The sequence below is a fragment of the Diabrotica undecimpunctata genome, chromosome 6 (genome assembly GCF_040954645.1).
Source record: "Diabrotica undecimpunctata isolate CICGRU chromosome 6, icDiaUnde3, whole genome shotgun sequence".
NCBI lineage: Eukaryota > Metazoa > Arthropoda > Insecta > Coleoptera > Chrysomelidae > Diabrotica > Diabrotica undecimpunctata.
In genome coordinates this window covers 105782983-105798006 of record NC_092808.1, presented here as the reverse complement: position 1 = coordinate 105798006, position 15024 = coordinate 105782983, and the positions used below count along the sequence as shown (strand labels likewise).

Below are 15024 nucleotides of genomic sequence, written 5' to 3'. Positions count from 1 at the left end.
GAATCTCCAGACGCGACAGAATAACAAACGAGAGAGTCCGAGAAATCATGGGGGTTACACATAATATTGTTGATGACATCAAAACGACACAACTCAGATGGTACGGACACGTAAGGAGAATGCCGGAGAATAGAATACCAAGACAAATTCTTGAATGACAACCAAGAGGTAGGCGAAGACCAGGAAGGCCTAGAAGAAGTTGGAGAGAAGGAGTTGATAAAGAAATCAGAGAAAGAGAACTGGAGGACGATCTATGGAACGATAGAATGAGATGGAGATTGGAAATGGGAAGACGTCGAAGAACGTTGTAAACCGAAATTATATATATATATATATATATATATATATATATATATATATATATATATATATATATATATATATATATAGAACCAATTATGTTACCATTTGCGGGCCAATCAGAGAAAGTTTTGTCTTGGTCCCCACCGTGCAAGAATTGTGAACGAAAGATTACAGCATCACGGTATTGACAGAATGGAGTGGCCAGCCTGGTGACCAGATATGAACTGCATAGAACATGTCTGGGCTGCTATTATACGACTAAATGTGTTAGATAATACTATAAATACGCTTCAACAGTTAAGTGACGCTGTAAAGCACATATTAACAACTTTGGATCCATTTTTTTTAAATGCATTAATTGAGAATATGTCTAATAGAGCAAGAAGTTTAATTCGTTTACGAGGAGGTCCAACAAAATATTAGAGTTTTTTATTTAAATTATATAGGCCAATTATCACGTTATTTTGAATTGTTTAGAACACAATTTGATGTTACTTTATTTCAATAAATTGTATTTATTTCTAAAATATTTTATTTTTGCATTTGATTATTTACATTTTAAAAAATAAATATATTTTCTATCTAGAACCAATGAAAAAATACTACGACATCAAAGTTTTAAAATATTTGAACTAAAAATGATGATCTTTATCAATTGTTGGGCAGTGTATATAACATTTTTTGCTAGGCGTAGTTTTAGGTCTAGTTTTAAATCTCGGCTGGTCAGTATTACTTTTATAATCAGACAAACGTTTCTTGCTTTCCCAATTCAATTCGATCTCGTGTTTTCTTTGCATGCAAGTTCTTTTCCCATAAAGATATATATTAATATTTTCAATATGTTCTTAGTTTATAAATTCAATTTTGGGACCCAAAAAAAATATGCAAAAATGTTTACTACTTCTAACCCCGACTTCGCCCGAAAACCATCTCGCAAGGGCAAAAAATCGATTTACCAAGAATCTGTTCGCCATAGAAAGAAGTTTTCAAATAAAAAATGTAGCTGAGATAATTTATAAAAAAATATGAATTAGCACTTTTTAGTAGAATCAACCGTTCTCGCAGAAACAATGGTTCAAACCACCGGAGATTTTGAATGTCAGTCACGAGCGCGAAATCAATTTTAAATAAAGTTTATATTAACTCGGCGGTAAAAATTCGATATCTTTTGATCCGAGTGTCCTATAGGCAAAAATTAAATTGCGATGAATACAGCATTTATACGGAATTTTTGTATTTTAACGCAAATAAATTCAGTTTTTGTAAAGGTTAAATAAATACCGTTGCGTAATTTTTGCCATTTTTACGATTTTCATGAGACGAACAAAATTTATCAATTCCATTGATCGGTCGTGGCAGAATTTCCATTCTTAGAGCCTATTTTTTAAAACCTATAACATAAAATTTTAATTTTAAGTTTTGGCAAGAAATATGAGAAATTTGATATTTGCATAAAAAATGCAGATTTTAAACTTTCACATTACAAAGGATGGCACGTCACGGGAAATGCCTCCACGGAGTCGGTATTGGGTGGAATGGGTAGCTGAAGTTGTGTAGTTTTAGAAAACTTACTTGTAAAATCAAAAAGAAGCAATTTTAAATATTTTAAATTGTTTTTAGTGTGAAATTTTAAAATCTGTGTTTTTTAAGAATATTTCAAATGCCTCAATGCTATTTGTTACCAAAGCTTAAAACTGAAATTTCATGCTATGTGTTTTGAAAAGTAGACTCATGGAAATTCCATAGTGACCGTGCAACGAAAGTGATAAATTTTATTGATCTCATGAGAATCGTAAAAGATAGCAGAAATTGTGCAACGTTTATTTATTTAACACTTTTAGAAAAACTGCCTTTTTTGCGGCAAAATACAAAAATTTTATATGAAAGCCACATTCTGCACCTTTAAAACATAATTTTATTGTTGCCGATATAAAACTCTATTTAAAAGATATCGAATTTGTACCGTTGAGTTAATACCAATTGTATTTAAAATTGATTTTGCGCTTGTAACTGACATTCAAACTCGCCGTTCGCTTTCAAGCATTGTTTCTGAGAGAACAGTTCATTCTACAAAAAAACTGCTGATACACATTTTTGTTTATTATTATCTCAGTTACATTTTTCATTTAAAAATTTTCTTCCTACGGTGTAAACATTCTTGGTAAATCTATTTTTTTAATCCCTCCTGTGAGGATCGGTTTAGGGAAAAGCCTGAGAGTAGGACCAGAGGACTAGTAAACTTTATTGTATCTTTTTTGGGGTTCAAAAATAATGACATTCTCAGCAAAACTCAGTCTGTTCGTATAGTTTTTAGCGGTTCACGGGCATTATCGTCTAGACCACTGGAGTATCCACGTTAATTTGGAGATCGTTATTTACTATTATTTTTCTTAAGTGCGAGTATGAACTTTATCTGCCGAGAATAATAATCAAGTTGGCTAAAATTGAATGTCAGTGGTCAATGGCACTAATTGGCTATTTATTTGAATGAACTTAAATTTAATCTTATCCTAATTATTAAAAATGCTTATTTGTTTGTCAGCTCTTGCTCTAATATATCCAGTATTACTCATAAATTTTCAGTAACGGGACATTATTTACTCAATTTGAAGATTTTTCATAATTTTTTTCACTCTACTGGTAGATAATAAAAAAATATAATTGAATACAAAAAATTACTTTCAAAAAATCCATTGCAACACGGCATTTTTGCCAAGACAGACTTAAAATTTTTTCGTTCAACCGCTATTATTCCAAACTACAAATTAGCATTTGCGTCGGTATCTTTATAAACCGCTGAAATGAATTTTCAATAAAAATTGTGGTGAACTCACATGAAATATAGTAAATATTAACAAAAGACCAAGATTAATATAATATTCAAATTCTTGCTAACTTTTTAGGTACCTTTATTTTTTAAACATCTGAACCATTTTTTTATCGATATTGACTCAACTTTAACGAATTACTCGAGTTCACTTAAATTAAATTTTTTTGTTAATTATATTAAAAGTAAAACTATAAGGTAAAAAAGTAAATAGATTTTTAAATATTATTTATTAATTTATAAATTATCTAAATTCAACATTTAATGATACAAGCCGGGTCTGTAGGAACCATCATCATACAACTTCTCGCTGTGGTCATGCACATAAGTACCTTCCAAACCAGATCCTGATGGAGTTAAACCGTAAGGACTAAGACTCAAAGGTAAAGCGGTGAGTTCGGGTTTGTAAGATCCATCATCGTACAGTTTGTCAAGATTGTCATGTACGTAGGCGCCTTCCAATCCTGATCCAGATGGAGTCAAACCGTAGGGGCTAGGGCTGAGGGTAAGTGCACTAAGTTGGGGTCTGTATGAGCCATCGTCATATAGTTTTTCTAGGTTGTCTGGAATGTATTGACCTTCAAGGCCGTGACCGGCTGGAACGACAGCTGCATAAGGAAGTGCGTACTGAGCTATTACACCTGGAGCGGCATATCCGTGAGCTAAGGAAACTACTCCTGCATTGACGCAGGCTAGGGCTCCAAGAGCAAAAACTACAGTCTAAAAAAATATGTTTGTAAGTTTAGGGAGTTATAAAATAATTTTAAAATATAAAAAATATAATCGAAAAATACAATAAAAAGTTTTCGTACAAAAATATTTTAATTTTAAAAGTATTGCACGTATTTAAAAATTTTTAGTGATATAACAAATTACAGGTTTAAACATTACAAAGGGGGTTTTATCTTAAAAGCTAAAAATTGATTTAGTATGAATCCAGTGAATTGGAATTGGAAATAAATCAAATTAAATGAAAATAGTTTTGCCAAATATGTGATTTAAAATAGAAACTAGAATCTTCTTTTATGTTTAAATGTTAAAGCATATTTGAATCTATATGTAAAGAAAACTGATGAATTGCTTATTATATAGTATACGATATTTTTTGTATTAAAATAAAGATAATACTTAGGGAATTAAGAACAATTTAAGTTTTAATTTTATAATATATAAACCCACCCAACGTTACTAATATCGATCCAAAAATGGATCAGAAGATCACATGTACATCTATGTAAACAATATGATAAAATTTCGGGGACAACATTCTGGAATAGTAAGAAGTTAGCAAAAATTTCTATAGACATCGCATCTGTATTCGCGGTATAAAGAACTTACTTAAAGTACAGAAACTACTGCAAATCAAGATAAACTAATTAAAGAAAAGAAAAATATAAATACTGGGGAAATTATGTATATTATAAGATGTAAAAAGTTGTACCTTTTCCCAATTATATTATGTAAATCAAAAGTAGAATAAAAAATGTTTATAAAAAAAGAATCAGGAACCAAGCAGTTTTTAAACTTTTCAAAAATTAATATAAAACTAAATACTTCATAAGGGTATAAGATAAGAACTCTATTAAGCAATTACTATTTTAATAGGAATAAGCCACAATTACAGTTTAAAATTAAAGAAATAAATTAAGAAAGTTTATTAATGTTTAAATTTCCACTTCGTAACTCGTTCCCAAGATACAAATATTAATAAAAAAGTAAATAAACTTATTTTAAATTCAATTGTGGCTTATTCCCATTAAAATAATAATTGCTTTAAGACGTCAAAAGAAAATAGCTTCAAAACAATACTAAGAAACCGTTATTGACCCAGCGTTATTCAAAATTTTAGGAGATTGGAAATTCTTTACGAAAAACTGGCACATTGTCAAAATTCAATCAAATTTTTACGAAGACGTCATTAATGTTTTGTATTTTGAAAACGATTTTCGAAGTGAAAATCGAAACGTCAAAAATAAACTTCTTATAAACTTAAATTATGGCTTATTCCCATTAAAATAGTAATTGCTTTAAGATGCCACAAGAAAATAGCTTCAGACCAATATAAGAATTCTATCAATCATAAATCAAGATATAAGATACTTAAAGCTAAAATAAAGTGCTAAACTGTAAGTACAAACTGTAACAAAAAATTAAATAATTTTTTTTAAAAGGAAACCTGTAGGAAGAGACTAAGTGGAAACAATTGAGAATTTGCTAAGCAAGTATAAAATTTATCCAAATATAATTAAACTAAAGACTAAAATATAAGTAGAAAGGAGAAGTTTAGTTGTAAAATAGAAGAATATAAAAGACTAAAGCAAAGAAACGAAATGGCTCTTTTGATAATACATGTCATATTGTACAAAACAATTTTAAAAATTAATAACCAAATCCCAAGACAACGTATGAAAGAGCTCTGTAGATATAAGAAAAAAATATTCATCGAATGTACATATAGGATACTAATAGCAAAACTAGTGTCACGAATTTATCACTAATTTATATATTAGAAACAATATTTAGATGAACAGATAAGGCAAAAGGAATTTGTATTACTAAAATTATATTATTTGTAAAAGTCAATGCAATTTTTAAGTAGAAATTTAAAAACAAATAAAAAATTATTTAAAATATTAAGAAAACTTACGAATGCATTCATTTTGGAGGTTGATGTGTTTGATGTAGAACCCGAACAAGTTATACAAAAAACATGTAGACTGTTTCATTTTATATGCCAATATCAACCTTGTCCACACCCGAAATTCGAACTCATACATCTCGCAAATTTGTCGTCCGCTTTATTTTAGTCCAGTTTCCGTATAATCATAATAATATGTAAAATCAGAAAAAGGTTTAGATTTTTTGCTTCAGATAAGATAATAAAAGTCAGACCAAAATTTGTTAGTAGTTTTTTTGTGTTTTTAACGAATATGCAAATTAATTAGTCTAAAGTATTAAAAATAACTTTTATATAGAATTTTATTGATGTTAATTTTTTATGGTAACCAAAATTCTCATCACTGTAAAATCGATCAGGTTCTACAAAAGTTAATCGAATTCTCAGAATATTTTTGGTATAAAATAAACAAGAACATAAATAGACTACAAGCCCATGGAAGTAAGGGGTCATTCCAGTATTAATCACCTATAAATCAATGCTACAATAGGTAATAACAACTTTAGAAACTATGATGTCAATTTTTATCATTACAGGTAACTACTCAAGTAAGGTAAACTTACTACTCAAGGGGAAGAAGTATTTTGGTCAAAAATTTTTGTACGGCATTTATAACACAGGTAATACAAAAATAATAACCTGCGACACTAAAAATATTATTAGTATCAGTAGCAGGGACAATCTTTGATTTTCGAAAAAGTTTGGCACAATTTGCGGTAATTTGATATAATATGGTATTCATACACATAGTTTCGGATCGTTGTTTAGATTACTTTTTTTGCAGTGCCGTAAATATCGGATGATACAGAGGTAAGAAATCTTGGGCGCAACACTTGATTTTAACCCCCATTCATTGAGGTTATCGATAAATGTACGGCATCAATTCCAATTGATTACCTGATGCGTAAAAGAATTTTTGGCAACTATGCCATCTAAAAGTTGTAGTTCCTGCAAATGTTTATGAACAGTTATCTGTATTCGGGAATTTAATTGTTGTTCTTTCGGTAAGATAATTATTTCTTGTACGGTAGTCACTTTTTTCACAAAATATAACTAAAAACTATGAAACTAAATCATACCCGGTTATAACAAATAGTACAAATTAAAAATTTGAAAAAAAAAACAAAAAACGATAATTTGAATATTTATCATATTCTTAAAGTACTCTGTGGTGTACTTTATGTTATATTTTAAATACTGTTTATTAGTTATATATATATATATATATATATATATATATATATATATATATATATATATATATATATATATATATATATATATATATAATTATTTAAATTAATGTGTCTTGGCTGCAAAGACCATTGACACAAACAATATTGTGTACAATAATTACAAAAAGCACATGTTACTAATTGCTACAGTTAATCTATAAGCTTAGAACCTATGACTAAATAATACAACAGTTTTATAACTAAGTTATAAGGGTAAAGTAGCGAGGGTATAAGCGAGGGTAGAACCCATTGCAGTGCCACTGCACTAACGTGAAAGTAAAATATATTTAACATTGAGAACGTTGAGAAGTTAGAGAAGAGTCGGTTAGATAATCTTCATCATTATTTGTAGATTGCGATGTTGTGCTTCCAATTTCTGACTTGTCTATATTAAGTTGCTGTTAAATTATCTTAGAAACTCTTGTAAATCTATTCATGATTTTTCTATCTTCCAGTGAAGCGTATATTCTAAACATGTCATCGAGTAGTGATCGAACATTTTGAGTGAACTCCTGTGCTTCTTGAAGAGAGTTATTACTGCCGAATGAGTTTTCCAGAATGGCAAGAAAATTTTCAACCGATAAAGAGAATAAGTTTGGATTTTCTTGATAGAGATTATTGATTGTGAGAACAGGGAAGGCGGTTAATTTAGATTGATCGGGTGCGACTTCCTTGGATTTTTCTGTTTTATGCTTTTTTTGCACTTTTGCATCGGGTGAAGGCATTTTTCTGTCTTTTATGGGTAAGTTAGTAAATGTGTTTGTTTCTTGGGAGGTAGAATCGCTAAAGTCGGAACGAGTTCGTTTCTGACCAGTGGTAGGAGGAAGACATTTATTGTTTGCGGCAATAGAACTGGTGGATATATCAACAGTTTTTATCTGTTGACTGGGAACCGTATTTTGTGTTGTGTTTGGTGGTGCCATATTGTTTGATATTGGGGTTTGATTTTGACAGTTATTTGCTGTATGTGCATGTTTTTTGCATAGAAAACATACCATTTTGTAGGCGGAGAGAAATATTCTGTACGAATTATTGTCGAATAGAATTATTAATGAAGTTTCAATTTCGAGGCTATCTGTGGTTGGAGTTTTATATGACACTGGTGAAGCAAGTTGAAGACCTAGATCTTAAAGGTGTTTTTATATAATTTTATGAGGTGTTGATGGACAGACGTTGGAGATTATTAGTCTTTTGGCTGGGGTAACCAGTCTTCTTACAAGTAGTTCTATAGAGCTGATTGTGATCGTAGGGTATTCTGTTAAAATATGTTTGACAAGTTCAGGATTTGTTAAGTAGATGCATATCCGATTATTGGAAATTCTTGAGGCGAAGGATATGTTTTTGGGGCTAACAATGTTACCTATGGCTTTGACGTAGTCGAGTAGTAATAAGTTTGGTTCAGCATGTACTAATATGGCTTGATCTTTTTTGGGATATTTTGGATTAGGTTTTGACATAGTAGCAGTTGCATATGAATTTGGATTATTACTGATAATGTTGTTTCCAGACATGGTGTTGCTAACTGTAGGAGAACATTAATCTAAGTTGTTACTCATGTAGTCAAAAGTAACTATTTTTGGTTTTCTTGTAATACAGTTTCACTTATAGGCACCGATTGCAGCGCATATCTGTATTACTGGTTGCCTAGCTAATACTTCGCCGAACCAGTCCTTGCTAGGACTGGCTTATGTCAAATGTGACAAAAAATGTCAACACCGCTGAATGTTTTGGTTAGAAAAGTATTAGTAAACAATTTCTTACCGAATAATATTACAGCTATTGATATTAAAAACTCTACACAACAATTACTAATTACTTTTTGTTGGTTAAGTACTTTTAAAAACTCGTATTTACTGCGATACATAGCCAATTTTTACACTGATTCACAGAGCGGTATGTACTCGTTCGAATGACATACTGTCAATCATATTAGTTATTTAAAAGTAGACAAATAAAAAGAAACAATGCCGTACATTACATTATTTTCTTTTCATCATATTTTAATACTAATTATCCTATTCCCAACGAATACAAATCCAAAGACATAAAAATTTTATTTTATTTACAAAAAATGTATTTACAACTACACTGGTTTCGTTTATAACAATATGTCAATATGATGGGTTTAAAAATCGAAAGTAACAATTATAAATATTTGAAATCGATTTCCGTTTAACAAAATTTTAAATTACGGCAAAACTATTAGTCCTAGTTATAGGACATCCGTATATCATTCGAAAGAGAAACATTTTTTTAATTTAATAATTCATTAATATACAGGGTGTTCCATTTAAAATAAGCCTTATATTACACATTGAATAATCCAATAATGAAACTACAAATTTTAAACACCCTGTAAATAAATGTTTAATAATTAATCATGAAATACATTAAACCAACATCCAGCTATTTAGATGTATGAGTAATTTTATTAGAATTGCTTAAATAAATTAAGAATGAGTCCTCGTTTAAAGTTTTACATTTTAAGAAAATTTGACATAACTCAGAACACTCTGTACATAGGTATAGGGAAGTCTTATGAAACTATACCTTATTTTTAGCAGACAATTAGAAAATCCTATAAAATACAGGGTGTTCCATAAGAAAAAATATAACTTTGATACGCCGCACTTTATTGTGACACCCTGTATATTTTAGAATAATTTTAAAATGTAGCCTTTATCAACCTACATACTATACATTTAAAAAATTTTCAAAATCTTTTACCGTTTTGCTGTAATCTTCCGTCCCGTTAGTGGTGACTCACCCTGTATATACAGGGTGGTCCTTAAGTAATTGTACAAACAGAAACCATAGATTCTGCACTTTAAAATATTACGATATAAGCCAAATTGCTTTAATAAAATGTTGATATTGAGAAAGATACAGGGTGTTAAAGTGCAAAATTAAAATTTTATTTTTCGCTATAACTTTCATGTAAATATTTATGTATAAAAATTTATAACTGGGTACTACTGAATATGAGAAATTATAATTTGATACATACTTTGATGTAACTGATAGAGGGCGCCACTTTTCGCATTTTAAAAATCCCCAAGCCAAAATAAAAAAACACTTACACAGTGGTGTGTCAAAACTTAAATGTGGCGACTTTCCAAAAACTTACATCGGTCAAACTGGTAGAACTTTTAACAAACGTATAGCAGAACATAAAAGGGCTTTCAATAATATAAAAACAGATTCTACATACGCACTTCACCTTCTAGATCATAATCATTCTTTTAATGACGAATTTAAAATTCTTTATATTCCAAATAAAGGCCTTAAGCTATCTTTGTTAGAATCTATGAAAATCAACAAATTAAAAAACACCGATATAATTCTAAATGACCAACTTGAGACAAACAGTTCTCCCCTCCTCAAACTATTTCATTAGAGACTATAAAGTGTAAATGCATGCCAAAAATAGATCACTTGAGAAAGGCAATCAGCCTAAACAGCTGTAGTAAGAGATAGTTTAAAAATAGAGTTTAAAATAAATTGTGTGGAAGTTTTGAAAACAAAGTTTTCATTTTTTTATTGTAACATAAAATGAATTTCCATCAAGTAACGGTCGAATCCATCAATGCCTTATATTTGTTGCCACAACTCAAAATTGTAATTTCAGGTAATAGGTTTTAAAGACTAATCTCTAAAAATGGAAATTTTACTATGGTCAATGAAAGTGATCAATTTTATTGATCTCACGAGAATCTTAAAAAATGGCAAAAATTGTGCCACGTTTATTTATTTAAAACCTTTAGAAAAAATGAGTTTATTCGATATTGAATTTTTACCGTCCAGCTGAGAAAAATTTTATTGAAAATTGATTTCGCGCACGTAACTGACATTGAAAATTGACGGTCGCTTCAAGCGTTGTTTCTGAGAGATCGGTTTATTATACACAAAAAGTGCTTATAAACATTTTTGTTTAAAATTTTCTCAGCTATATTTTTTATTTGAAAAATTTTTTTTCTACGACGAAAATTCAAACAAAGCAAAATTGAAACCCAATAAAAACCAGATTACTCTAACAAACTATGGACATAACTAAACAATTATGTTCATAAAAGTTGAAGACAAGCTGAAAAGTCCAAAATCATTAGAAACAAAACCATGGACGACACACCAAATGATAAAAGGGAGATGAAAGTACATGAACAAACAAGGATAAATATGAGAAAATACATAAACTTTAAAAGACATATAGTAGAAACAAAAGAAGACAATTTTCTTACAAAAATAGACAGTGTGGTATATTAACAAGCATAGACAATATAGGAATAAAAAAATTTAAAGAAATTGTTTATGGATACTGGATAAACAGATGAAAAACATAAATACAAGATGTATGCTTTCACCACTCAGTGGTGATATTTAAATACAGTGTCAGCAAAAAATATTTACACAGTGAATAAAACACATAAATCAGGATAATTGTTATTTAAATTTTACAAATTAATACTTTGTTATATCACCCTTGTAGTCAATAACAAGCTGGAATCTCTTGGGCATGGATTGAGCAAGTTTCAAGAAAAATTCTTCTTTGATGGTCACTCACAACCTCTTTAACTCCTCTTTCAGCTGATTTATGTTGCTAGATCGACACTCTCAAACCTTATTGTTCATCATATTCGATCATAATATTATCATATTATGGTATCTCCCATAATAACAGATATAATGGACTTTGTCAGAAAAGTTGATCAACCTCTAATTATGTTGTATTGTACTCATTGAGCAAAAAGACAAAAGAGGGAATGTAAAGGTAGTGGGGGCAAAAATATTGTTAGACAGAAAGTGCCATCTTGAGAGGCCACATTAAACAAGGAAACGGAGTCTCTTTCCTTGTTTAAGAAATCAAATTTAGTTTGGCTATGTTATTGCTGATGTTATCGTTTGTCCCAACTGTCACATGAAAGATTATTTGTATTTTCTATTGAAATTGTTTCACATTTTAGACTATTATTGTTATTATTTAATTAAAATTTTATTGTGTTCTAGTCTTAAAAAAAGTGTAATATGTATTTATATTATGTAATATTAATATTATGTAATATAAAATAAATAAATAGGTAAATTAGAACCCCTACAACACTGTATGATTATTGTGAAGTGTCATGAAATTTAAATTTGGCGCATTCGCATTTCCGGATATGTCCGCCATCAGAGGCCACTTTTTTGGTCTCCTTTTCATAACGATTAGATTCCCTCTTTTGTCTTTTTGCTCGATGATTGTACTATTGCATGTAATTAAAAATAATGAAATATAACTTGATTCAATGGGTTATGTATAGGAAGATAGATCAAATCTGAATTTTCTATAGTTGTTGTTGATAGTAATTTTACTATTTTATCTACCTATGTTGTTAAGAATTATCGATCTTTGATATCTTTAATAAATATCGCAAGAAAGTACAAGCAATCCAATTATTAACAAGACCATCTGGTTCGGCTTTAACAAGGCGTTTTACTTTCTTCAGTGTTGAAGGCCAACGCGTACATGTAGTTAATCTTGAATCTTACAATGCAGGTCTTTGTCTCAGATAATTCATTTCGAATGCATTTCCTATTCCAGTTACGATTTGCATTTATGGTGGAAATATATGCTGCTAGTTTACAATTAATTATTTTTAGTTATGAATATAATATAATTCAATATTATTTTATAATTCGTTTGTGTAAACGTGTATTATATGTATTTAATTATGCTAAATAAACAATGGGTTGTATATTTCATTAATATATTAATGAAATTTGATATGAAGTATCGGAAATCCAGAATATATATAATAGGTTTTGGGTTAGATTACATGTGACGATATAAAATATTCTATGGAGATATTGTAAAACATTATAACTTAAATATTCAGACTATAATACTGTAATGGTCTTTGTGGAAACCCCATTACAATGATATTACAAACTATAAGAAATTGTCACAGAAACTTGCATTTAAAACGTCACCTCTGTCAAAAGTGAACTTTCTGACTCTTCGTGTCGGATGATATCATCGGAATTCTCGAAATGAGAACTTTCTTATCATTAAGTTATCCTTTGAGTATAGTTGCGTTTATTATATTGCCTAATTGCCTATTAGTTTACAAATCATCAAACGCTTCAAGTTAGAAAGTTTGAGTTGGTTAAAATGATTTCTAATTATGATGACGACTTAGTTAACCATTGTTGTTGTATATTATGTAATAGTAAACCAAACACATGTGTTCGGTTGTGACACCTTTGTGACATTTGATCTTAAATTATTAAGTTTAAGTTATCTATATCCTTAAAAATGATCACTCAGAACGATTTTCGAAAGAAATGGAACATGATTTTTACGGTCTGCAAAAGGAAATATGGCGCTTCATAAGTCAAAGAATGAAGGTAAAGGGACTAATAGAACCAAAACACATAGAAAAAAATACGTGGATTGACTAACTAAAAAAACTAGAGCCTAGAACCGGAAACACCAGAAATTACCACAAAATGAAGAACATAAAATAAATATACAGGAAGTTCGTAAAATACTTGAAAAACTGAAGAACAGAAAAGCAGCAGGTAAAGACAGGATACCAAATGAACGACTGAAATATTGTGGAGGAGCAATGACAGAACAATTAACAACATGAATTAATAAAATTATAAAACAAAATGAAATGCCGGAAAAATGGAGAACGAGTGAACTAATTCTACTATTCAAAAAAGGAGATAAAAAAACAGGCATAAAACTACAGAGGTATAAACTTGTTAAATACTACTTTAAAACTTACAACTAAAATTTTACAAGTACTAATAAATCAGAGGATTAGATTAGCAGATGAACAACAGGGTATTCGTAGTGGAAGATTGTGTACAGATGAAATATTCGTTATAAAGCAAATAACTGAGAAATTACTAGAGTATACTAGACCAGCATTTGTGTCTGATTGACCTAAAGAAAGTGTTTGACAGAGTAAGATTCATCTTCAGTATAATAGAGAAGTTTCCCTAAATATTATAAAAACTATCAAAAACATCTACCAAAACAACAAAATGGAAGTCAAAATAGATGGACAAATTACAGAACCTATCGAATTCGGCAGCGGAATAAGACAAGGGGACTCACTGATCCCCATGCTCTCTAATTTAATCATGGATGAAATCATCAAAAGCGTTAACAAAGGAAAAGGATACAGAATAGGAAACAAAAAAATAAAAATTCTCTGACGCAATATTGATAGCCCAATAGCCCAAGATGAAGATAGTCTGAAAAGACTGGTCCACAGATTTAACATAAGAGCAAAATAATTTAATATGACAATCTCATCTAAAAAAACTTAACAGTAGTAGTCAGTAAAGAACCAACCAGATGTAAAATAGAAATTGATGGCATCAGTATTAAATAAGTAATTGAACAAGTATTGGAAATAATCCAGATATGAAGACCTGGACAAAAAATTAAGATATCGAGTACAAAAAGCAAATAGACTGACAGGAGACCTTCATAACACTATATGGCAAAACAGACACATTAACACTGAGATGACATCAAGAATTAATAAAGTCAGTGTAAGACCAATAATGACATATGCCTCAGAAACAAGACCCGACACAGCCACAACGGCAAAGGCTTCTGGAAACAGCAGAGATGAGAGTACTGAGAATAATTACAGGAAATACGCTAGGGTAATTACAGGAGATACGAAAGAGAAGTGAAGACATGAGAAGAAAATGTAACATACGGTGTATAAATGAATGGACACAAAATAGAAAAAAAAAAATGGAATAACCACATAAGCAGAATCTAGAAGACTCTTGTCGTGAAAATAGTAAGAGATAAGTCACCAATCAGTAAAAGAAGTATCGGACGATCGCGCAAAAGATGGAGTAACAACCATAGTGGTATTATTCCGCCAATGAACAAGCAGAATTGCTTATAAAGAGAAAGAAGAAGTAAAAGAAGAAGAAGAAAATATATATCTTTGATCTTTGGTGCTAAATTT

General features: G+C 29.9%; 2 protein-coding genes across 4 annotated transcripts in view; both read right to left on the bottom strand.

Moving 5' to 3' along the window:
* The window catches only part of nolo (ADAMTS-like no long nerve cord), a 2006971-nt gene that overhangs the window by 321552 nt on the left and 1670395 nt on the right, over positions 1-15024 (bottom strand). The window lies entirely within an intron of this gene.
* Positions 3342-5912, bottom strand: LOC140442777 (uncharacterized). Its single transcript, XM_072533750.1, has 2 exons — positions 5778-5912; positions 3342-3850 (listed from the first exon to the last, which is right to left on the bottom strand). The coding sequence occupies exons 1-2, from the start codon at positions 5787-5789 to the stop codon at positions 3392-3394; spliced, it is 471 nt and encodes a 156-aa protein (XP_072389851.1). The 5' UTR covers positions 5790-5912; the 3' UTR covers positions 3342-3391.